At 35.7% G+C, this 25,650-nt stretch overlaps 1 protein-coding gene across 9 annotated transcripts in view; it reads right to left on the bottom strand.

Annotated features, from left to right (window-relative positions):
• Nucleotides 1-25,650, bottom strand: part of RBM26 (RNA binding motif protein 26) — a 60,804-nt gene that overhangs the window by 21,355 nt on the left and 13,799 nt on the right. Inside the window, exons 2-17 of one of the 9 annotated variants that reach the window (XM_075527001.1) lie at nt 25,505-25,623; nt 24,822-24,958; nt 23,832-23,920; nt 22,998-23,242; nt 20,901-21,161; nt 17,085-17,324; nt 15,443-15,610; nt 14,949-15,089; nt 14,273-14,384; nt 13,308-13,467; nt 11,730-11,894; nt 8,061-8,192; nt 6,933-7,004; nt 3,640-3,768; nt 1,370-1,444; nt 546-716 (exon numbers count right to left, since the gene is read on the bottom strand). In XM_075527001.1, the coding sequence (XP_075383116.1) occupies nt 546-716; nt 1,370-1,444; nt 3,640-3,768; nt 6,933-7,004; nt 8,061-8,192; nt 11,730-11,894; nt 13,308-13,467; nt 14,273-14,384; nt 14,949-15,089; nt 15,443-15,610; nt 17,085-17,324; nt 20,901-21,161; nt 22,998-23,242; nt 23,832-23,920; nt 24,822-24,958; nt 25,505-25,623 (2,416 nt within the window). The remainder of the gene's footprint in view (nt 1-545; nt 717-1,369; nt 1,445-3,639; nt 3,769-6,932; nt 7,005-8,060; nt 8,193-11,729; nt 11,895-13,307; nt 13,468-14,272; nt 14,385-14,948; nt 15,090-15,442; nt 15,611-17,084; nt 17,325-20,900; nt 21,162-22,997; nt 23,243-23,831; nt 23,921-24,821; nt 24,959-25,504; nt 25,624-25,650) is intronic. The other 8 variants (XM_075527027.1, XM_075527019.1, XM_075527008.1 and 5 more) reach the window with 8 other exon arrangements.

The raw sequence follows: 25,650 nt of genomic DNA, 5'->3' as shown, positions 1-25,650 counted from the left end.
ACACAGGTAGCTAGATCAAAGGAAAACTGACCAGTTACAATCTTCAATCTAAAAAGCTTAATATATTGAAAAATTTCAGTGACAAAAACCCCCAGAAAATTAGGTAGCAGTACAATACTCAATTAGTTTCGTGAAGCAGTTTGTTTTGTGTATTAAACCTAATCACAAGATATGTTTTGCATAATGATAATCCTTTTGCATAAGAAATACTATTTTTGTGATTTCTATTAAAAATTTAAGAAAGCAATAGACTATACACAAAAGATAAGGCAAAGGAAATAATCACAAGATTTTTAGTGGTTTTTTTTTGATTTTCCAAATGATGTAATATCTGTGTAACAGCGGATAAACCTTTTAGACAACGGTATGGTTTTAAAATTAACTATGTTCCTTTAAAAAGAGGGCAAAACCAATCTCTCTTCAAATAAGACTTCAAAATTAAACCAGTATGGTTCTAAATACTGCTGATGGGGCTGCATATTTTTATTCTGCTGACTTAAGCATGTGCATTCATCTTATTAAAAAGCTGACCAAAACTTGAGTACCTGAGTCTTAGTTTTCATGCTTTTTAAAGGAGCCCCTCCTCCTGGTGATACACCTTTTAATTCATCCTTTAACTTGGTAATGCTGTTAGTCAAAATTTCCAGTGTCTTCATGATTTCTGCTTTGTCTTCTGACTTCATGGCTTTATTCTTCTCCAGCTTTGAAATCAGCATCTGTCCAATTTAAAAACAAAACAAAACAACCTTTTTATTTAGCAACTACTATTACACATCAGTTTTCCAGTACTCGTTACAACTAGCAGAAAAACAGAATATTGCATTTCTTTTGCTGTGATCTTCAAATTCAACATATAGGGCTTTTAACAGCTTATATTAAATTAAAATTTTTGTCTGAATCTCTGATTAATTCATTTGCCAATGAACATCTGATGTCTCCATTTCATTTGGACACATTTGCTCAACATACTTATATTATTTCAAAATTTTTATTCAACTTAAATGTCATTTTGACCTTTTTCTCCTCCTACGCCTGAGTGCAGTCATGCATACTTTTCTACATCAATCTCTCCTGCTCTTGTCGAGTAGAACTCTCAGGCTTTCACTTCTCCCAAAAAACATGTGCATGTTGCACCCAAAATAGGCAATTTTAACTAAAATTGCGCCTAAATTGCATAAGCTTGTAGTTTTTTAAGTGAACTAACAAGACAAGTTAGATTAAAACTCTAAACTTAAAATAATGTGATAAGAGAATGCTTATTTTATAGGTCAGTTTTGTAGCTCATGCTTACGAATTCTGAAATATTTTAGAGAAGTGAACTGAGATTTCACAACTGAATTGCTGACTTTCTTTAATGCTAACATTTTACCTTTTGTGTTTCAATGTGCTTCTCTAAGATTTCTTGCTTCTTTTTTCTCACATCTTGTTGAAGCCGTAATGCTTCCTAGAAGCATAAAAAAAATTACAGAAAGTTTCTAGATTTTGAAAAATAATGCCAAAAGAATAATATACTATACCTCAGAACTATATGGTAGTAACTTACAATAACAGGAAAAAAATTAGTAACAGAAACTCAAGGTACTAACAGGCAATATTTCAAATTATGTTTCGGAAAACAATGCATCACGAAATTAGTGAAGGATCTAATGATCTTTCTTAGTTAGATCTGTGCTGGGAAGACGTCATTATTACTTACAAAGTAACCCCTTACACAACTCCACTGAAAGCTGAAAGGCAATATAATACACTACCACAAGAGGTACAACATACAAGAGTTTAAATGTGCAAGGACACTATCTTGATAGCAACTGTAAATCAAGTCCATAAATTAAAACACATTCTCTAGTACAGTTACAAGCAAAAAGAAAATGCATTCTATTTTCTAAAATTAAAATGTTACCCAAAGAAAACCATCTCTCTTGTGTCTGACTACTGTAACTTGGAAGTGACAAGTACTACCACTCAATCTGCTAAAACCAGAATCTTGACATTGCAATGGGCAAATCAAAATGAATTGAAACTGATAAATTTGTGACATATTGCACTCAGAAGCAGCAGGAGGAGATGCACAGCTGCTATGCCCAGCTACTACTAATGCTGCTTGAGAGAAAGCAATTGCTTCTTGCTCTCGGATACAGAATGTAGAAGTCTTAAATAGCAGGATACTTGCAGGAAACAATTAAGAGCTTTGCTACCAACTTATTTAATGGGATAAAAGAGGAGAGGCAGAAGATGATTTTGCATCTCTAGATCACCAATCAACTGGGATCAGACTGCAAGTAGACTACCTTATACAAAGAGTGTAAATGCACAACAGCCATAAAAAAGAAATAGTAATAAGGTTCCTGTATGTCTTCCCAAATACTGACAAATTCTGTTGCGTGACATGTTAGTTTTGCAATACGGTGTGCAATTATTTTTCTGAAGGGAAAGGGAAGATAAGACAAAGGGATGAATGCTAAGAAAAACTAGGGAGACAGAAGGAAAGAAAGAAGCGAGTCCCACAAAATCATGTTTTTCCACAAGTACTAGTATATTGTAATAGAAATCTCTGAAGAGAGGAAAGAGCACAAAAGCACATGAAAAAAGAGCCAATCACTTAGCATGTCTTCACTGTCTTCTCTCAAAAAAACCCCTACAGCTGTTAGGATAAATCAATAATTTTATTATAAGCTTTTTTCCCATTTCACAGGCACTTAGGATCTTAACTGAAAGGTAAAGGCTCTAATTCTGAAAAACATGTTTTAGGGGACAAATATGAAATGAAATCCCAAAATTAGAAGCGATTTCTTTAAAGTCTGGACCAATGCCACAACTGACATGCAGCTACAAACTGCTACTTCAAATTATATTAGACATTAGTTACAGAAGTTTATCAGTAGGCTAAAATCTTTGTTTAATGGTTATACTGCTTTCAATACTTATGTTTGAAACCAGTAAGATAAACATTGTCCTATATTAAGTTTTTCTAAATGATAAGAATAAACCTGAAAAAGGAGCTTTACTGGCCTCTTGAAAATTCTAAGCAAGCTAAACTACAACTAAGCAACATATTCAAGGCCAAATGCATTTTTGTTGCATTTCCTCTCTAACATTGAAAAAAAAAAAAAAAAAAAAAAAAGAGAAAAACCTAGTACTATGCAAAAAAAAAAAAAAAAAAGATGCAGAACTAGTTTGGAAACAATAAAACGCAGAGTCATACAGTTCTCAGTTCTCTCAAGTGAAGAAACAATTTTGGTCACAAGTACAAAACACACTGAGAATAAAGGTCAGTTTAATAAGAATAAAAGCCAGTTCCAGAAAGGCTTAAGAGAGAAGAACAGTGACTATACTATACTCCCTTCTCACTCACAACAGACAATTCATGCCTCAACATGGATATTCTGCTTCCAGGAAAGTGTTTCACATTTTGAACTTCTAGAGAGTTTTAAACCTGCTTACACTGCCTGAACATACACTGAAAAAAACAACAAAACAATGCTGAATTTTCTTGTTCTTTGAAAAGAAACCATCATAGTGAATTTAATCTTGTAACTAGTTTCGCCTGTGCTCCTGAGATGAATATACATAGTGCACTACCTCTAGTGGTCACAAGTTCCCAATCTAGGTCCATTTTATAAAGAAGCATATTTAATTTACCTGTTTTTTCTTCTGTGCTTCATTAGAGTCTAGCACGGAAGTGGAAACAACAGGCAAAGATTTCTGTGCTGCCTTCAAAGCAGCAGGGTTGTACACAGTTTTTGTCAAGCCAGTAGAAGTGGATAAAACCTATAGGAGGAAATCATTTTATTTTTTGCCAGTGAATTTCAATTTAATAAAAAAACATGAGTGCTTAAAAATATATAAGCGTCTTTTCTTTTGTCTGTTTTGATGATAAGGAATATAAAAATTTGGCGTAACAATTATATTTGGAGTTGCTGAAGTTAAACAATTTTTAAAGAGGCAGCATCACATCAGGTATCTAAGAATTATAAACATTAGATTATAAATCCTTTCCACTGAGATTTCATATGTACTTCCAAGTTTCAAATATATAAAATTTTACGTATTTGAGCATAATTAAGAAAACAGAAGACTGAGTTTTTCCCAATAACTGAACTTTTTCTTTTTTGTTTTGAAGTGTAAAATGCAATTTTTCGTGGCTGCATGAATTTTCCAAGCTAAAATTCAACATAATTTTAGAGACTAAGGTCCAAGGTAGATACAATAATTCCTTTTCATATGCAGTTTGTGCAAAGTAGAGCTTGTACAATCAACAAGAAGTAACTCAAGTACAGGGAAGTCTTCAACATTGTACAGCAAAGGAAGAGACTCCTATGTCTCTCTGTTCTCTTTCCTACATTTGTAATGAGGTATGAAAATTTCTCCATGACTTACTGAGAACACAGCTGTCTGCTTTACAACCTCTCTAAAGTATACTATATACATCTCCACAATACCTGAAGATTTGGACTATTCTGTTTTCTTATCACATTCCTTAAAGGACATTTTGTCCATGTTAGTATCAAAAAATCCATGGCTAAGTGCTGGAGATAATATAGGCATGATCTTGTCTGCCTTGTTAGCACATCACAGCAATTATGCAATTGGTATAATTTCCAGGAGTTTAAAAATACTTTATATGTAGAAAATTAAAAGATGCATGCAGAATCTATTGGTCACCATGCACTCCGTAAAATAGACACAATGCCCACCAACAGAAGAAAAAAAAAAAAAAAGAGACAGCCAAGAAACATTAGAAAGACAGAAAAGATCAAGAGGTCAGAAGAATTTACAACAGGAATGCTTCATATAAAAGATTTTCACGTCATGGTGCTATTTATACTATCTCTTCCCACAGTAAAGTATTTTCCAGAGTAGGCAGTGCAGAGAGGAGAACCAAAATCAAAGCATGTTATGGGGTATTATAAAAGATGATATAAAATGGTCTAAGCAGGCCATTAAAAAGGAGATGAAGGCATTTTGTTTTTTAAACTTATTAAAGCGCATTAATGTATGCACATCCCAAACATATAGTTCCTATTACAAAGTAGCTTTAGGACACGCTACATCACAAATAGAAGACCAAGTAACGACAAAAATATTGACACACTCCTTTTGCCCTGAACTGACTTCATGGCAGAGCGAACCATGCTTCCTCATCTCTTTTAATACACAGAGAGATGCCACAGCAGATGCACCTGCATCAACTAATACAGAAGAGCAAGAAGCAACACATTAATGTCGTCTAAATCTCTTAATACTATTCAAGACAAGGAATAGTGTGAATCTCTTCACAAGTTCATAAATTGCAAGTCCCTATACAGACCTTAAAAGGCCTCATGATGACTGTTTCATCTCCTTTTCCTCCTGCTCTTTGGGAAGCATACCTACCTACTTTCTTACTGGAAAGTTCTTGTCAAACCCTGCACTCAGTCAAAAGCAAAAATACATCTAGGACATGACATCTATGTTTTTTGACAGCTGTCAATCATTTAATTTCTAACGGTTATACAGCGTTATCACTGCAAACTAAGCAAGGTATTTCCCTTTGAAGGGGACAGTACTAGGTAAAAACAGGGCAAACCAAGTTTCAGAACCCTACTAAAAATGCCAAAGGAAACTGCTGCTTCACAACCAGTCTACTGAACAGCCCAGCAGCTAATCCATATCAGTCTGTACTATAATCCATATCAGTCTGTACTATGTCTGTACTGCACAGTGGAAAACCATTTTAACATGAATTTACTCTTTGTAGAGAAGTGTTTCAGGACAACTCAACTCTTACAGAACGAGAAAAAAAAGTATTTTCACTCAAACCGAAGCAGACTTCCTATTTCTAAAGTATACAGTATGTACGTAAAATGGAGTTCAGGAATACACAGCAAGATATTTATCTGCAACTAATTTAGGGCAACAAGAATGCAACTGACCAAACCAACAACAAAGTATAGGCAAGAAGCCAAGATCAGTGCATTTAGGTGGACTTCGTGGCTTGAAATGAGTTGAAGAGACATCCTCTATAATTACAACTCAACATTGTTACCTTTGTATGCTAAGTACAGCGTAGTATCTTTGGAGTGAATTTCACTTGTTAGATTCCACTAAATGCATTAACTGCCATACTGTAAGGGGGTCGGGGGGAAATGCAGTGGATGCTTCATTCATTTCAGGTCAAGCCAATTCCCAATAGAAAAGACATATACCTAGGCAGAGGAATCTTGTTACCAGGTAAAACTTGCTGCTTTTCTACCAAAAGGTCTTCTCAAATGAATGTTATAAACACAGGGGAAGCCTGTCCCCTAAAGTGCTAAACAGATCTGGAATCATGCATCACAAACTTTGCTACTAAAGTAAACACACCAACTACTCCGTGTTCTGAAAATTGCAACTACTGGGCAAAATACATAACTTATAACCACAATTCAGATGCACCTTTCCTACCTTACCTCTCTTTGTCCTTTCTATACTGATTAATTTCCACTTTTATCTTTTCACAAGTACTGCCAATTGTAAGACCAAATAAGACGGTAAATGTTTACAGCATCACCTTTTAAGGGACACAAAAGCCCAAAAACAGTTTTACAGAAAGGCTTTCTATAGATTCATATGTAGTGTCAAAATTTATTTATTTTTTAAAATCTATTTCTGTATTCTTCTAACAACTCAGGATCCTGGAACATATCTAGTTATTTTCATGACTGAATAAATGGAACTTACTATATTAAAACAAAAACCACAGAATAGCAGCTTCTGTCCCAGCATGTTTTATTCTTCTTATAATCATTTAGCCATCTGCTAAGCTGAGTTTTGATATACTTCATAAAACTAACCTTTAACAAATAACTTTATTCATAGTTATGAAACTTAATATTGACACAAGGGGGTTTATAATAAAATTAATTCTACTGAAATTAAATGTGAGAGGAAGAGAATATGAGACATTCTCTTACCTTTTCAGTTGTTGGAGTAACTGGCTTTGACACAAACCCCAGTCTATCCTTCACAGATAATTTAGTCACATTCTAAGAGAACAAAACAAAATTATAGTTCAAATATACTTTATTTTATGAATATTTTGTTTCCTGTGTAATTCCAAATGTTAGGAATTTAGAAAAAACATTTTTGTCTAATAGACTCATAGACTTTTGACCAACAATACAAGAAAAATAACATTAAAGCAGCTGATAAAATGAATTATCGATATTTGATTTTACAGTTAATATACATCTATAAATAGATTGGATAAGACAAAGGTAAAGCCAAATTTGGAATAGAAGTTTACGCTACATATTTTTTGCAATAAGTCCATGACATGCTAGCTGGCAGAGGATTATCTACACAGGCCCTTATAAATACACTTCTGGTTTTGGTTTATAATCTGGTATTTGCAGGCATCAATTACAGAAAGTTGCTTTTTGAATTTAAGCTACCAATGTTTTCTGAAGTGTGGTGGTCTTCCTTTTCAGAAGTAAAACTAAAGTAGTGGCACAATGCTAATAATGAGATACTTCTAACATAATAAAAATTTAGAGGCTATTTCTAATGGGAGTAACATGGCAGATTTTGTCATTATTCATATTGGTACTGTGGTTACATTCTTCCTTGTATTAAGGGTGATGCACAAATACTGAAAACACTTTTAGATGCTGACCATCGGTCTCTTACGGTTTTAGCTGTTTAACAGATATAATATTAAAAAAAGGATAGCTTTTAGTTCTTTGGATAGAAACCAACTTTATTTTGAAATCTGAAAACTGCAATTTAACACAGCATTACTGAAATATTTTCAGAGTCTTTGGGGGTTTTTTTGTTTGGTTGGTTGTTTTTTTTTTTTTTTTAAACTAAGTAAAAAGCTACGATACTAAAAATTAAGTACCATGCTTGGGTAAGAAAGCCAAATATCATTGCACTGAGGAAAACTTCAATATCAAAACCACCACTCAATCAAATTAGATGCACTTATAAGTAGTAAATGTGTACTTGCACTACATGAGTAACCGCAACAGATACATTCATACACTACGAAACCCATTACAGAAAGAAAAACATGCAACAGATTTTTTGACTATCATACATACCTGAGTGACTTCTGTATTGGCACTCTGTGCTTCTGCAGGTTCAATATTACTTGCAGGTACCGGACCTAATCGCTCCTTGACTGATTGTTTCACTACCGGTAAACTAGGTTGTTGAACTAAGGGTTGTATTACCTGTAACACCGCCCCACCCCCAAAAAAGCACATCATAATATTAACAACAAAAGGTTGCTACATATGTAGTTCAATAAATACACAACGAAATTGCTGCAATGGCATTTAGATTTACACTTTTTTCCTTTCTATCATTCAATAGCTTTTTCACCTGATGGCAAGAATAAACACTTGATGAGACTTAGGATGTTACACTATTTGTGTAGTGCATACAGCAATAACATCTATTTTGCACTTGCAGCTCACAGAAGTGATCAAACAACTCTGGTCTATTTCTATTAATCATGTCTACTTAGACTATCTTAACTTCCACCTGTTAGAACCGAACAAAAAGGAGTAAGCAGTCTTCTGACCCCTTTCAAAAAATCTTTCATCATCAACCATTTAGTTATGGAAAGGCAGAATACAAACTTGCATCATAAAGACTCTTGTTTTTTACAGTGATATGTCACTTTTCATCTCCTATGTGTTTAACTTGGACAAAATAGAAAAAGAAAGGAGGATATGGAGACATGCAGTCATGGGACTGAGGAAAAAGAAAACAGAGCAGCTAATCTTTGAACCTACCATGGATATGCCCCGACAGCTAACACCTTGCCTTTTTTTCTTTGACAGAAACGTTAAACACTTAAGACCAAAAACATATGCTTCCAAGCAAGCTTCCTGTCATATTTATGACCCTCAGGAGGTTACCTAATCCATTCCTCCACTCCAGGGCAAAGTCAGCTACACCTAAGCCATTACTTACAGTATCTATCCATCTAGTTCTTGCAGATTTCCAATGAAAGAGGTCCTATCACCTCTCTAGGTAAAAGTGTTTCAGTATCCTTTAGCATCAGAAAATGTTTCTCCATATCTAACCTAAATCTCCTGTGCTGTCTTTTAAGCCCAGTACTTCTTGTTTTATCTACCACAGATGTGGAGAGCACATTATTTCTGCTTCCTGGCAGAAGCCTTTTATTTGATGATTTATTATGGTTGACTCCTACCATCTTTACTAAGTACTTCCACTCCTTTCAGAATTTCCACAGTAAGAATTTTCCGAAATACTCCTGCTGAGGAAACAGCAATGGTCAAGAAATTGTGCAAGACCAGATACTACTGAAGGGACAACTTAAAAGCCAACTGATTTTACATTGAAAAAAATTCAAAAACCTGTCTTTAGTGCCTGACACAGAAAAAGTATGGCCAGAAACCATTATAAATACAGATGAAATTAATTCAGCTGTAATTAATACACCAGAAATCTTGACAAAAATTCAAATACTTATAGTATATGAAGTACTATAAGAGTTTCCATACTGCTTGTAGATATGATACCAAATATTAATTTCAGTGAAAAGGGAAGTAAATATTCATGCTCCTGAAAGGCTTATGAATGAAAAATACCTGTTTACTGACTCAACAATTAGATAATTGCTGTATTTTGGGGTAGAGGAAGATGAAAGCATTGCACTCAAAATTTTAATCTCCTGTTTAAATTCTTCTTGTCACTGTGTGCCCTCTATCGCCCATAAAAGACTTCAAATTGTAGTTTACTGCCTTTGTGAAGCAGGAACCCTTAATACTGTCACCTGGTACCAAGGGGAATTCATGCTCAAACCATCAAGGTTAACCTGCCAAAGGTGGTGTGCTGGGAAGCTAGTAACATCACTAAGAACTGTAAGACTATTTAAAACTGATGTTTTGCAAAATAACAAATACACAGATAAGATATTCATTTGGAAATACACAGTTAATACTCCAAGCTGGATAGCATAATCAGCAAATAAGCTGATGTCAATAACTATTCAAGCTATCCTTCTCAAGAGAGGTAAAGATTGTATGAATGCAAATGACATACTCCACTGCCCTCTTCTGGCTGATCAGATGTAAATCAAGCTTAGAGAATAAATACCATTTTGAGTAGCACTAGTTCAGATCAAGCATCAAGGTTATCCATAAATTTGATTCCAAACTCAAATCTAAAGGATGATAACTGGGGAGATAGTGAGATAGGTGTTGTTAAAACTCCATTTTTGTAGATAAAAAGCAGGGGCATTTGTTACAAAAGAAGGAGAGAAAGGAAACTGTTACCTAAAATGCCCTACAGCAGGACTGCTATGGAAAACTGGGTCATTGATTCTGAACGACCACGATGTACACCATCCAGAGAAAGAAGGAATTAAAAACTTCGAAGAGCAATTGAGAGAATCCTCTAACAATTCATTTGTTCATTGTATCAGTGTATATAAATAAATGAACGTTTCTTCTACAGAGCCTGCCTCTTATTGTCTAAGTGTAGAATGCATTGTTCCACACTCACAGCAAATCCAATAAAGCAGGAAACACAAGTATTTAGAGGGACTTGATACACCGGGAGCTAACTGACAAGACTCTATCCAATAACCTACACAGCCTGGGAGAATCCAAGCTTCCCCTTATGTTTGAGTAGAACCACTATACCTGCTAACAAATCTGATTTGGCTCACCACTGGTTACAAATCTGAACTCCACAACAGTAATTGCTGTTTCATATTCTTTAAAAATTGCCAATGCTACTATGCACATGACAACTACCAATAGGTGCTCCACTGTGCAATTCAATCCAAAAATGTAGAACAGAATAGCTCAGTTGGAAGGGACCTACCTACAGTAATCATCTAGTCCAACTGCCTGATCATTTCCGGGCTAGTCAGAAGTTAAAGTACGTTATTAAGGGTATTATACAAATGCCTCTTAAACACTGACAGGCATGGGGCATCAACCACCTCTCTACAAAGACTGCTCCAGTGTTTGACTACCCTCTCGGTAAAGAAATGTTTCCTAATGTTAAGTCTGAACCTCCCCTGACACGACTTTGAACCATTCCCACACGTCCTGGCACTGGATACCAAGGAGATCAGCACCTCCCTCTCCACTTAAAAATGTAAAATGTCCCTGATCCATTTCCACAAAATTAGTCTCTCTAATGTAGCTCTCCTCTTACACTGTGGTTTGCATGTGTTCTCTCTCTACATATATATGTGTGTATATCTGTATATACATATAGGTACCTTTGTGTAAAATAAATTCTACTGCTACTTTCTATAGCAGTATGCATGCTCAACAGGAAAGGAAAAAGGAAAAGACTAGAAAAAACAGCACCTTTTAGAAGAAAATGGAGATTATCTTCCAAGAAATAGAACTGCTGTCTTTCTTATGCTCACCAGAAGGAAAAAAAAAAAAATCCTACACTAGTTAGAGCAAAATATATGTTATTCAGCAGACAGTAGCATCAAATCTTGCTTCACATAAGATGACGACAGAGTGGAATTCTCCCTAAGTCACAGAAAGGTTTTCTTTAAATACCTTCAGTCTTACCTTGCTAATCAATTCCTGAACCTTGTATCTGAGGTCAAAGAATCTAGAATTAAAGAGTAACTTTTGGAAAAGAATTACATGAAGTAGCCATTATTTCAAAAGGACTTAGTTTACTTTCTATAAACATTTTTTTAAAATGTCTAAAAGATTATATTTTACATAGCATTCTAGATAGAATAGACTTGGATCCTCTACCTTCTGTGTGGTGGTTTGGATTTGCGGTGCACTGCCTTCTCGATGCCAATAAACTTTAATAAAACGATTATTTAATACTGCTTCTGTACTTGATATAGCTTTCTTTGCTTCCTCATGTGTGGCAAACTGAATAAGGGCACCTTCTGGATCACCTTGATATGCAACCTAAGATTTAAAACAGAGTAACAAAACTTACTGCATGTAGGATTTTCATTTGTGTCTCGATTATCATAAAATCACTAGTTTCAAGGCTCAGAAGCTTACAATTTAAACCCAATACAGGTCAGTAGATAAATACTTCCCTTTCATGACTCTGTTTGAAAAGCCTAGTGTCAAGAAGCAACCTTGAGATTACGCTAATAAACTTTAAGAATAATTAAAAAACCCAAACCAAACAAACTGAAGTAAAATACCTAAAGAGTCAAACAGTATTTCTAATTGCAAATATGAGTTGCTGTTTGAAAGACAAGAGGAAGCATCACGGAAGTAAAGAAAATTGCTACAACAAATACAGGGGTCAGTTAATAAATGTCCTATCTAGTATCAGAGCTAGAGAACAAAGTTCATTTTGGTTTTCCTCCTTTGAGCATTAACATATTATTTTAGACACCTTCAAAGGACAAAATCACACCTTTTGGAAGAATAGCAATATCTATCTGCATATCTGCTTGTCTCTATACACATTCACACACAATTTTACTTGCCCTACTGAATCATACTGCCTGCTAATACACCCATATTCTTGGTAAACTATGGAAAGGCTTGAGAAATACTTAAGAGCCATTAAGAAAGATGTAAATTCCCTCAGTGTTCAGACAGGCACAGGAGGTTTATTCTGTACTTTATCAATATGCGCAAAAACATTGTATTACACCTCTTTGTTCAACCTCTCAGTGCAAACAAGAAAGCATAAATAAAAACACTAGCTAGCATCTGAAACTTGTTGTTGATAATGAAACATGATGAAAGATCAGACTGAGTAGCTTTGAGACTGGATATTGAATACTGACATTACACATACAGCCTCTAATATATAACAGCAACCTAAGTTAGGACTCAGTTCTTTGCATCTCTTTTGTATCTTTCTCTTAGTGTTTGCTTATTTCTGTTTATAAATGTGGGTCACTCAGATATAATTACTTCATAGTGTAAGGGATAAACCACCACGAATATGGGACTAGAAAGGAATTATATCACAGGGACCACTTTCTGGATGAGAAACACAGGTTGTCTGTATTTACAATGTATCTCAAAAAATACATAGAGTTTATGATAACAGATCCAAACTTGAGAAAGGCGGTGAAGGAAAAACACTTCCAATCAATTTTTGATATATCTTAAAAATCTTATATGTGAGGAAAACATTTGTTTGAAATCTAAAAGACGACTAGAATATTTCATTTCTGCTTCTTCAATGACAATTCCATTAAAAACAATGAGATCATGTTTAAGAAACAAGTTAGGAAATTAATGAGAACAGTTTCAGTGAACCAGTTAAAAAACAACTGACATTCTCCTTTTAGCAACTACCTCTATCATTAAGTCAAAACATACTGTCTTCTCTTTGTTGACTCTTACCTGCAAGTTGACTAAGTTTCCAAACTTACTGAAGTGCTCATTAAGTTTGCTGATATTGTTAAGTTCTGGGGGAACTTTCCTCAATTCAAGTTTTGTATTTTCATTTCCAAACTGCACCTTCTTCTGGAAACCTGGGCTATTTGTTCTGTTAAAATTTTGCCTGCAACAAATAAAAATCAAGCCAGAAATCCATAGCAAGCTAGCAAACACAATGTTAAATTGTATATGCTTGCATAGGAGCATGTGCGTATGAGACACAAAGATCTGCAGACTTAAAAAAAAAAAAAAAAAAATTTTAGAAAAGTGTAGAAGAGTACAGCACACAGGCCCATACATCTGCAGTTTTCCCCACCAACACTCTCAGCATACCCCAGCACATAAATCTGTGAGATAATTCACAGTAATTTGCTTGTGTCAGTATGTCCTGACTTTCACATTGCTTCTCTCCAAAAACTATTTCTCAGCTATTCCACAGAATCTCCCCACTAAAGTTTCAAATAACTATTACTTCAAAGCTCTCCTCAGTCCCAGTAATCTCTTAAAATCTCTTCCAACCTTTTGTCACCCCAGGTATATCTGGACACTATGCACTGCACCCTATATTTTCTGTCAGTAACATACCTGGCAACTCAATCCAAAATAGCAATGATACAATTCACATTTCAAAACTAAAATCAGTCACCCCTAACAACCATCACATTGCAGCTTCTCTGTTTCTTAGATCATTCCAGCTTTCGGGGAGAAGATCTTGGTATCATCCAAAGCAACTTCAGCTATTCCTATACTGCCTTTGAGAGAGGACAGTCAAATACAGATCACTCTGTAGTGTGATTTATTTTAGTACAGTCAGTTTATTCACAGTTTAACTTGCTTGCAATTTATATAGATATATATGTTTCAGATTACAGAAGAGAGCTCCACGGAATTTCAACTATTAAGCCAACTTTGTGTTAATGAGCACTCACTTGTCAAACCAAGTCTTCTTTGTAGGAACTCCACCATCCCCTGCACCAATTGTTCTTTTCCTGGATTCAGCATCTACCACTATTCTCATACTACTTTTATTAGGAGGTTTTTCTGTAAACAGATGAAAAGATTTTACAATATTTTTCGTATTTTCTGTGTATTTGATAGTAAAAAGGTATTCTGAATTTGCATTGAAAACAAGTAACTATACAAATACATACAAATGTAAACAAACCCACATTAAAAAAATTGGTTTTATCCCTCTTCCCTTCTCATTGTGTATGCTGCTGCTTTTTCTCAGGGCCATAGGAACTATGAGGTTAAGATTACTCTTGCGTAACTGTCTGCTACCAGATAAAAATGACTCAGCAGCAAAAATCATCCTAAGAGTCTGTTACAGAAATATTAACATTTTTTGTATAAACGATGTACAAAGTGACCAGTTATTAAAGGCAAGTGTAAACTGTGCAGTAGTCTAGCAAGAGATTTCATTTTACCTGTAAAAATGCACACAACAAAGCAACTATGAGCATAATTCCCTATTCAATTCTCTTAATTCCAGAAGATTTGAAAAAATACAATGTTTTCCAGTATTACATTCTCTGAGAACTACCTCAGTCTGCATTAATGTAAGAAAATTAAGTGAACTAAATAAGTATAGCTTTGAGAGCATACCTCTGGGTGGCAGATCCATATCACCTGATGTGAGTCCTATCAAATTTGGTCTTTGGGCATGTACTCTATGTCTATACATAGGTCTTGAAGTATTTGTTATACTTGGAGCTTCTGGATTATATCCATCTGTGTCGTACGTTTCTGGTAACAAAGAAATTGTCTAATTAAAATAAATTGCAGTTAAAACCCCTAAAGTTTCAAATATAATATTCATTTAATTACAAGATATAGGTACAATGGAAGAGCTGTATAACAGCTATCCTAAAAAACTGCCATGCCAAGTTTTCTGCTTAAACACAATGAAAAATACTATTCCATAATCAAGATTCACATTTTACATGCAAATTTTACTTCTGTCCCGAACTAAGTTAGAAAAAAGAGTGTTAAGTTACTGTCACAGTCTAAATGATACAAACTTATTCTCCCAAACTATGAAATTATAATCTCTAAAAAGTACAGTATAATATGAGTCAATGTTATTCTATTTAGCAAACCTTGTGGGCAAAGCCTCAGTACTACACCTGCTGTAAAAAGAGAGGGTGGAGCAGGAGGCGGCTGGTGATGAATACCCGTTGTAACAACAGTAGGAACTGAGCTAGTTGCTGAGTTTGGGGGAGCATCCATGCCAGCAGGCTGCAATGGGGGAAGTGGAGGGGGTGGTCCTGTCAAAAACAAAGGAAAACACTGCATTCATTTATTATCCACTAGACTTACATTACACTCAACTCATAAGGAAATTGATCTGAAATGTTTTGAAGGCTATTTAAAAAAAAAAGGGGGTGAGAGGGCATGTATACAGACACAATGCTGTACCACTCATTCATATGAAACCATCCCCACGAGCAAATGACTTGGAACTTAGATTACAGACAAAAGCATTTGAATAGTTTAACAATTCCCCAAACACCTGCTTTCTATACACAAAATTTAATTGCTAAGCCAGTATTTATCTTCACCGACAGAAGATCTTTAAAGCTCTATAAAACCCCCTCAAAGAAACAAATTCTGTTTTTTAATAGTGTATAACAAAAATATTCTATGATGACAATAACTAACTTGATTGAAATTATTTTTCCCAACACCCAAGAAGATACCTACAACTCTGGTAGAAAGTCAAAGACATCCTTCTTAGGACTGAGGGGGTTTTTTTGGTTGGTTGGACTTTTTTTACAACAGGTAACATAGCACTTTAAAAGCGGAGCAGTCAAGCCTGACCTTCAATTTAATGATTGGCAAAACCATGTTTTGGAAAAAGATACAAAGTCACATATTTGGACTTTCCACACAGATCTGGAAAGAGCATGTGAAGCAGAACTGATCACCCCAGCAATACAGTTACTCTCTATACTAAGTGAAATAAATAAATGCAGTTCTTTCTTAAATATACTATCAACCAGAAATGAAAAAAGTTTAAGGAACTTTCAAACAATATCAAATATCAATTGTTCTTGAATAATTTTACCAAGTGGAACATCTAAGTTAATAAAAAAGAGAGAAAGGAATAATCACATAAAACTAACATAACAGTTCTTAAACCACACAAGGGAACTAAATACTAAACTGCTATTTTATAAATGACAGCCAGGCACAAAAGTCTTCATGTAATTTTTAGTACTTGAGCCAAAGTACTTTCCAACAAAAGAGTAAACGAGCCGGAGAATTTTCTTTCTTAGTTACTTTGCAAGTTTAGTTTCAAAATTAATCACAAATGACATATTTTCAGGTGTAAATTTGATGTGGTCATGAATTCTCTTTAATTTTAGTATTACAACTGAAACGCCAAATATCTGTTGTTTCCAGGATTTTCCATTCTTCTCTAACAGTAGTCAGTTTCAGACAACTTCTCTCATAAAACTCAAGGAACAGAGTTTTGGCACGCCATGCTTTTGCTTAAACACAATAAAAATATTATTCCATATTCAAGATTCACATTTAACACGCAAATTTTACAACAATCAACTATGCAACAATTACTATAGAAAACAATCACTTTGGGGTAAGCTATGCCATGGTAGAGCATAGTACAACTTTCTAAAATATAGCTGGCATTCTTGAAACAGCTTTTTGCACTGCATTCAACCCAAGTAACATCCAGGCTTTTCTACTAAAAAATGGGTTTTAATTTTTTTTAATTACCTGTTACAGGTGGAAGGCTAGGTGGTAAGGGGCCTGGTGGTGGCACTGGAGGTCTAAGGTTAACAGGAGGAGGACTCAGAATTGGTGGAGGGGGAGGAAGTCCAGGAGGAGGTGGTCCTTCAACAACAGGGGGTTGTGCTGGAAAAGGCAGAATGCCAGGAAGATTCACATCTTCTACCACTACTGGATCGCTTCCATGATCAAAAGGGCACATGTCTCCTCTCATACAGAAACCCTTTTCTGAAACATCAAACCAAAAAGAATTGTTGTTAGTATTCAGTAGCTGTAGTTTGATTCAGAGTAGAGACAAAATGTTCTGTGTAATGCAACAGTTTGTAAATTAAGAGCTTCATATATCAGCAGAAATTTATATTAGAAAATGAAATTGGCCATTTAACTTTATTTTAACAGTCAGCACACAGGAAGATTGCAGTGACATTCTTATATGCAGGCCGGTCACAAGCAGTGTTCCCCAGGGCTCTGTGTTGGGGCCAGTTCTGTTTAACATCTTTATCAATGATCTGCACAAAGGGATCGAGTGCACCCTCAGTAAGTTTGCAGACGACACCAAGTTGTGTGGGAGTGTTGATCTGCTGGAGGGTAGGCAGGCTCTGCAGAGGGACCTGGACAGGCTGGATCGATGGGCCGAGGTCAATTGTATGAGGTTTAACAAGGCCAAGTGCAAGGTCCTGCACTTGGGCCACAGCAACCCCATGCAACGCTACAGGCTTGGGGAAGAGTGGCTGGAAAGCTGCCTGGCACAGAAGGACCTGGGGGTGTTGGTTGACAGCCGCCTGAATATGAGCCAGCAGTGTGCCCAGGCGGCCAAGAAAGCCAATGGCATCCTGGCTTGTATCAAAAATAGCGTGGCCAGCAGGACTAGGGAAGTGATCGTGCCCCTGTACTCAGCACTGGTGAGGCCGCACCTCGAATCCTGTGTTCAGTTTTGGGCCCCCCACTACAAGAGGGATATTGAGGTACTGGAGCGGGTGCAGAGAAGGGCAACGAAGCTGGTGAAGGGTCTGGAGCACAAGTCTTATGAGGAGCGGCTGAGGGAGCTGGGACTGTTTAGCCTGGAGAAAAGGAGGCTGAGGGGAGACCTTATGGCTCTCTACAACTACCTGAAAGGAGGTTGTAGAGAGGTGGGGGTCGGTCTCTTCTCCCAGGTAACAAGTGATAGGACGAGAGGAAATGGCCTCAAGTTGCACCAGAGGAGGTTTAGACTGGATATTAGGAAATTTTTCTTCACCGAGAGGGTTATCAAGCATTGGAACAGACTGCCCAGGGAAGTGGTTGAGTCGCCATCCCTGGAGGTATTTAAAGGACGTTTGGATGAGGTGCTTAGAGACATGGTGTAGTGGTGGTTTTGGCAGTGTTAGGTTTATGGTTGGACTCGATGATCTTAAAGGTCTTTTCCAACCTATATGATTCTGTGATTCTGTGATTCTAGCAGAATAAATATAGGAGTTAGATTTTTCTTGAAGAATTAATTCTGAATTGTAACAAACTGTGAAAGCAAAGAATGAAATCTAGGTGTCATGACATTAACAAAACCACAGTGTTTCTAAGTAAAAAGTGCAGATACTGGGATTGAGAAACGCTTACTAAAGTTAGAAGTTAATATTATAAAATTCCAACATGAAAAAATTCACTCCAATTCTTTTTTCTCTTTTGTAATTATTTCAAGAAGAATTAGAATATTTTGCCATAGTTTAATGTGACTATGTAAGACCAAAAAAATTTATTTACATATGTATGTATTGTATATGTGTATATATACATACATATATAAACATGAAATACATGCATATAAACAAAAATGAATATGCATTCATTTATTCTCTTTTACATGCAAGTAAAACAGTGGAGCAGGTCCAGAGGAGGGCCACAAAAACGATCAGAAGGCTGGAACACCTCTCCTATGAGGAAAGGATGAGAGAGTTGGGGCTGTTCAGCCTGGAGAAGAGCAGGCTCCAGGGAGATCTTACTGCAGTCATTCAATACTTAAAGGGGGCTTCTAAGAAAGCTGGGGACAGACTTTTTAATAGGGCCTGTAGCAACAGGACAAGGGGTGATGGTTTTAAACTAAAAAAGGGCAGATTCAGACTAGATATCAGGAAAAAAGTTTTTACAATGAGGGTGGCAAAACACTGGAACAGGTTGCCCAGAGAGGTGGTAGATGCCCATCCCTGGAAACATTCAAGGTCAAGTTGGACAGGGCTCTGAGCAACCCTATCTAGTGAGAGCTATCCCTGCCCATGGCAGGGGGGCTGGACTAGATGATCTTTAAAGGCCCCTTCCAACCCAAACCATTCTATGATTCTATGATTATCTGTTTAGTAACAGCCTCCACAAAAAACCCAATACAGTACAATGCAATATGGGGGAAAAATTCAAAACATCTTCTGATAAAATAAGAAGAAAGCTGAGTGTCCACTTCCTCAAAAAATGATGCTGAAAAGCAGTCTCTATTACCTCATCTTCAGGAAGAGTTATAGAACATATAAATTGAAACGTTAAGGAAAAATAGAAGTTCTGCAGAGGGTCAAGTAGAAAATGTGAAAGTGCAGATAGGAAGAGCAGCATGTTGGAACTAGCTAGCCACTGAAGAGAGAGATGAGCTTATAAATTTAGAAGACACAAACAGCCATGAGAAAAGCAAATGGAAGAGACATCTACTGAGAGATTTTAGTAAGTCAGAAACATAGGGAAAACAAAAAAACAGTAAAAGTTTGAGGACAACTGTATCACAGTTTTCCAACACATTACCATTTGCTTCATACTCAGAAATTGGAAATAATAAGCTGCTATAGAAGACAGATTGTTAAAGGTACAAAGTCCCAGTGTCATGCCTGGAGATGTTACTTCAAAAGTATACTAGCCTGCACATTTTGTTCCTTTCTAAAAAAACCTGTAGCGCTGGGAGACCATGACACAACATTTTGAAGCTCAGCTTGCATTAGAAGAAAACTTCAAAACAAAACTACACTTTCACAATTCTACTTGCTCACAGTATTGCTGTGATGTATACTGGCAAAGCTATTCTTCACAAGTACAACTCTGCCAACACTTGAGAGCTCAGCCTCCCATTTTCTTTACTTAAAAATAAATTCTATTCTAATCAGAGTTCTGAATGTAAATTGGCCTAGATCTTAAACTCATCATTGTGGTATACAACAAAAAAAACCCTGAGAAAAAACTTCAGGGGGAAATTTAAACTCTTCTGAACTAACAGGTTGACTGGCTGAATTTAGCTGAGTCACTGCCAACTGCAGCAGCCTCTTGTGTGGATTTTGGAACAAGACATGCAAAATGATAGCTTAAGACACAAAAAGCCACGCAATTTTAAGAAACACCTACATGGAAAAAAATGAGTTAACATGGAGTTGGGGAAGTTGCAGCTCTAGACCTTTCTAGTTACAAATTATCTCTTAGATAGGATGGAATAAAAAAAATGATGAGGTCAGTAAGGTGCTAATCATGGTCAAAACTATCAAATAACAGTATTTGGCTTGAACATGACGTAAGACACAAAACCTGGGTAAAAATGAATTGTTTTTATAACCTTTTAATATAAATATACTATTTTTTATCTATTTAAAATAATTCTAGTAACTAAAAAACTATACAAACACTAATAAAGCTGTCTAAAAGCTAAGTTAATAAAAAGTGGGATAAAATTTGCATTGAAGAACTCTGTAATAGAAAAAACACAGTATTAGAGGAGATCAGGAAAAGAAAGGAAAACTACCTCAATCTTCTCAGAAAGGGGCCAATCATAGCCGCAGGAAGCAATTAAAAAGAATACAGACTTACCATCATAATCTCTACAGCGTTTCTTTGGCAGTGGAGGTCTTCCATAGGAGTTGTGGTCCAGCTGCTCTTCATGGAACTCTGACCAGCTTTCAGTAGTGTTATTTCCATGATGAGCAGGAGCAATAACAGTAATAGTGCTGCTCAGTGTAGGGACAGGGTAGTGGCCGGATGAAATATTTGTTACAGAAGAAACTGGAGTATAATTGTTCTCTAATGGATCTGTTCTATCGATATCATATTTTGGCTTTCCCAAATCCCTTTCTGTATTAAAAAAAAAAAGAAAAAAAAAAAGTTATATTGGATGATTCCTTCTGCACATTTTCACCAGAAGCAGCCACTAACCTGTTTAAGTATCTTTATTCGACATCAATTCAACTCAAAATATAAAAATGATGATTGAAAAGTTCTACAGGTTGCCCTGAGTGCCTGCAGACTCTCCACCCTCAGAGTTATTTATAACCCAACTGGATAAGGTCGTAAGCAACCTGCTTCAGTTTATGTGCTTTAGGGAGAAACACTGAACTACATGACCTTCAGAGGTCTCTTCCAACCTCAACTATTCCATGATTCTACATTCCAAAGGTTTAATCGGAAAAATAACAATCTTAAAAGTATATAGTCAGCCACTGAGGTATTTTAATAATAGCTATACCCACGGTAAAGCAGAAACGCTATTTAACTTCAAGCAGAGTACATCTTCTGTAGTGATGCATATATTCTATGAACTTCAGATGGAACGTTATTCTGAATAAAGGCAAGCAATGGGCAAGAAAAAGGTAACCACCACTTGAAAACACTATAAAAGTTACACATCTTTAATGTTTCAAGACACTGTTATTGTTGTATCTTCATGTTTTTTATCTTAATGTTATCTGCATTCAAATGCATATTTTTATCGCATGCAAAGCTTTGTCACGACTGGAGAAATAATAGTGCCTGACAGGTGTGGAACGCTCCTGGACAGATACAGCAGTAACATGACCTTTTATTCTGAGTATATACAAACTATTCTCTTAATTTTCTAACATTATCATCAAATAAACAGTAAGTATCCAGATTAAGACAGAAGAGCTCTGTCATGAGGTAAGTTGGTAGACTCAAATAACCCCACATTAAAGGAACATTAACAAAAATGTCTTAAAGATGGCAGATTAAGTGTGGATAAAACAGGCTTTTCTTAATGTGCTTAGAAAAAGAAACAAAGCTTTCACCGTAAGATATTGTCTATAAGGTATTATCATTGCAGTTTATGTAAAATAATCCTTAAATTAAGATTTAACCACACTGTAACCTTTTAGTTAAACTGCTGCATGCTATTTAACTTGCTTGTTTGTTAAGTTGTTTGGAAAATATCTGCTCCCATATTTTCAGGAACTCTGCATTCCTACTTTTAAGGCTGAGTTACCAAGGCTCATTCTACAAAAAGAAAAATAATACGCAGGAGACTTAAACCAGACTATTTTTACACCTCTACATTGTTTAAGACAGAATTAAGATATAAAATGACTCTCAATGCTCTTTTCCAATTTATCAGTAGCAGTATTGGGGGAAAAAGCACTCTTTTCAGCTGTATAAACAGCTTTGTTTTTAAAGAAGTTTAATTCAAAAAACTGCTGTACCGAAGCCCTAAGACCTACAGATATCAGTGCAAATACACTGTAATAATTTCAGTCCCTCCCTGTGACATCAAGGAGGGGACAAGACAAAAAGAACAGAGCTGTACTGTTCTGCTTGACAAGTCATTTGCTGTCAAACAGGTAACTTCTGCCAGTTCTACCTCTGCAGATGGGTATTAGTTTCTTTATCTTCCCTAAACCGGATAGTTGAGTTTCCTAAAACTTAATGAAATGCAATTAATTTGGATTTTTCTGCCTCTCTTACAACACTGCTCAAAAGTGGCCAACACAGTCAAAGGTATCAGAGAAGAATGGAGGGAAAGAGGGGAAAACAAGCACTGAAAACATCATCACATAATCCCTATTTCCACAGAAAACCAAGCTAAATTTGAACAAAGAAATAAAAACAATAGAGGAAATTTTGGTACATCTGGAACATAGTGTTTAAGTTTAGTGTCTAAATTTTGTAGACAACATTCACCGTATTTTAGAGACCAACTGTTGGTACCTCTGCTTCGTGTTCTGCTCCGGCTTCTGCTCCGGTCTCTATCCCGATCCCGCAATCTCTCTTTGCTCCAACTTCTACTTCGACTCCTGCTGTAGCTCCGACTCCTCCCTCTTCTTCTGTTGTATCGATCCCTATAGGAATCTCTTCTGGGAGGATTTCGGTCATAATCTCTCTTCCGAGAACGTTCATCTTTTTTCCTTTCATCACGGCTTCTAAACATGTAATTTTGTAGGTAATTACAAGAATTATGAAACTGTAATTTAAAACCTTAACTACCATTAAAACTTCAAGAAATGGCAATGGGAAATTAGAGAAAAGCTACAAATGGAATCTAACTATGGCCCTTCCTTTCTTCTCAGAAGACTTTTAGAATTCTTTTATTTGGTTTATGCATTTTACTTTTACCATCCGTAAGATTTTAAGAATCTTAAAAATCCTGTTTCTGCCCAATACTGCACCTTCCCAAGTTGGAAACACCAGACAGGTAACAGTTATTGAAGGCAAGGCTTCTAAATTAAAATTATCACGATTCTATCTCAATACTGAGCAGAGTAAGTGTTGTAATATAAACCACAAATCTAATGTAAAAATGAATAATAAAGCTCAAATGTGATAGTTGTGCACAACTCGGAGACAGTTTACACTGTCACTTATATACTTGCAATTTAACTACACAGGCATAAAAGCAATAGAAGTCTTATTTTTAGGCGACCATACAGAAAAAAACCATTTAATTTAGTAACACCATAAAAATCCAAATCCATCTGATTACTGATATAACACAAGAGGTTAAGCAAAATTTATTACCTGGTATCTCTGTACCGAGAACTTGACTGAGGAGGGCTGTGATTTAATCTTCTAGAAAACTTTTTCTCTCGCTCTTCCTCTTTAACTATCTGAATTTAAAGCATATACATTAGATCAAAACATGAGTACACTATCATGGAGACTTCTGCACAATCAAAATAAAAAAACTCAAAATGTTGAGCAAAGTCAACAGTAACACTGAACTGAAACAACATTTCTGCATCCAATGCAAGTAGAGAATCTTCGTAATGTATTAGATTTTTATTTCTAGGAATATTCAAAGCACGAGTTAGGAGAAAATAAAGCAGAATAAGCAATGTGCTTATTCTGTGCTCCTTACTGTGCTACACTGAAAATACATCTGCTTTTGCTACAGGTGGACAAAAATCCACACTAAGGTGCAGTGACAGATCTGGGAAGACATAAATATTCAATGATTGACACAGTAAGGTCTTTTCTTCATCAGCAGGTTAGCTGGTTTAGATCACAGTTAAACACCTCCATGCAGCCAAACCTAGGCTGCTGGTGAAAAGGACAAACCTACTCTTGTGGCTCAAAGAACAACATAAACACTTGTGTCGGAATAAGGATGTTACCTAGATCAAGCAGCTGAAGGAATGAGGACTGCCATTTGGAACAGCAGCCTGGACTTATGCTGAATTAAAGGGCAGCATAACTACAACAGCAATCCTGAGCAAAGAACTAATGTAGGTTGTACTGCAACTCCTACACCACTCAATAACTTTATTTGCATTTGCCTAGTCAGAACCACTTTAGTTTACCTTTGACGCACCCACTTATATTTAGAAAAACTGTGCAGCAGTACTCAACATACTAGGCACAAATCTTCTGACATATTTTAATGCTGTAGTATAAGCTTGGGAACTGTTATTAATAAACAAATAAACATGAGGAAGTTGAACCACGTAAGTAAACTACAGGAATGAGGAAAAAAAAAAGACATAAATTTAAAATAAAATCAGTGCCTACCTCTTCTTTTTTTGTCTCTTTTTCTTGGTGCTGAAAAAATTCTACTTTCAGGCTTCCTGATGATGGCTGTTCTGGTGGAGGTAGATAGCTTTTTGTATTCACAGCATCAAACAGTTTTTCCACAAATATCTGAGTTTCTGAAAGTAAAGAGTGTACAAATATCCATTATTCAAAAAATTACTTAACACCTTCTTTAAAAACAAATTAATTTAAAAAAAAACCAACACTCACAAAAAAGTTAAAACAATGAAGAGTATGATTTTTAAATACTCTGCTATTAATTTTACATTTTAAAAGGACATTTACAGAGTCAAGAAACATGTCAATAATGACAGTGTTTCATAAAGGTTTTCAATCATTGAATTATTTAATGCCTCTTAATAAAACGTCTGGAAGAATATTTCTGGAATATATACAGAGCTCCAATACTTCTAATTCTGGCAATAACTCTTAACATCTGTAATTTACTTCCAGGAATACCAATAGACACAAAACATATACCGAATATATGCATATTGTGCTGTACACCTGTTTTGTAAAAATAATTACTTCATGCAAATTGAATTATATACTTCGAAGTAACAAAGCTAATAAACACACAATTCTATGATAAAAGATTGTTTGAATGAATTAAACAAGACAGACTTTTCACTCAAGCTTAATTGTTATGACAAAGACCATACCTTTCTGAAGAAATACATCCAGCTGATCAACACACAATGCCTTCAGTTCCTTTTCACTTTTATCCTTCTTTACCAAAGCCAGAACATATTTAGCTAGGGCAGATGGATCTGCATCACATCTGCAAATAGATTAATTAAAAAAAAAA

The sequence above is a fragment of the Mycteria americana genome, chromosome 1 (genome assembly GCF_035582795.1).
Source record: "Mycteria americana isolate JAX WOST 10 ecotype Jacksonville Zoo and Gardens chromosome 1, USCA_MyAme_1.0, whole genome shotgun sequence".
NCBI classification, from domain to species: Eukaryota; Metazoa; Chordata; class Aves; order Ciconiiformes; family Ciconiidae; genus Mycteria; species Mycteria americana.
The sequence above is the reverse complement of the archived record's forward strand: the minus strand, read 5'-3'. Positions and strand labels throughout refer to the sequence as shown.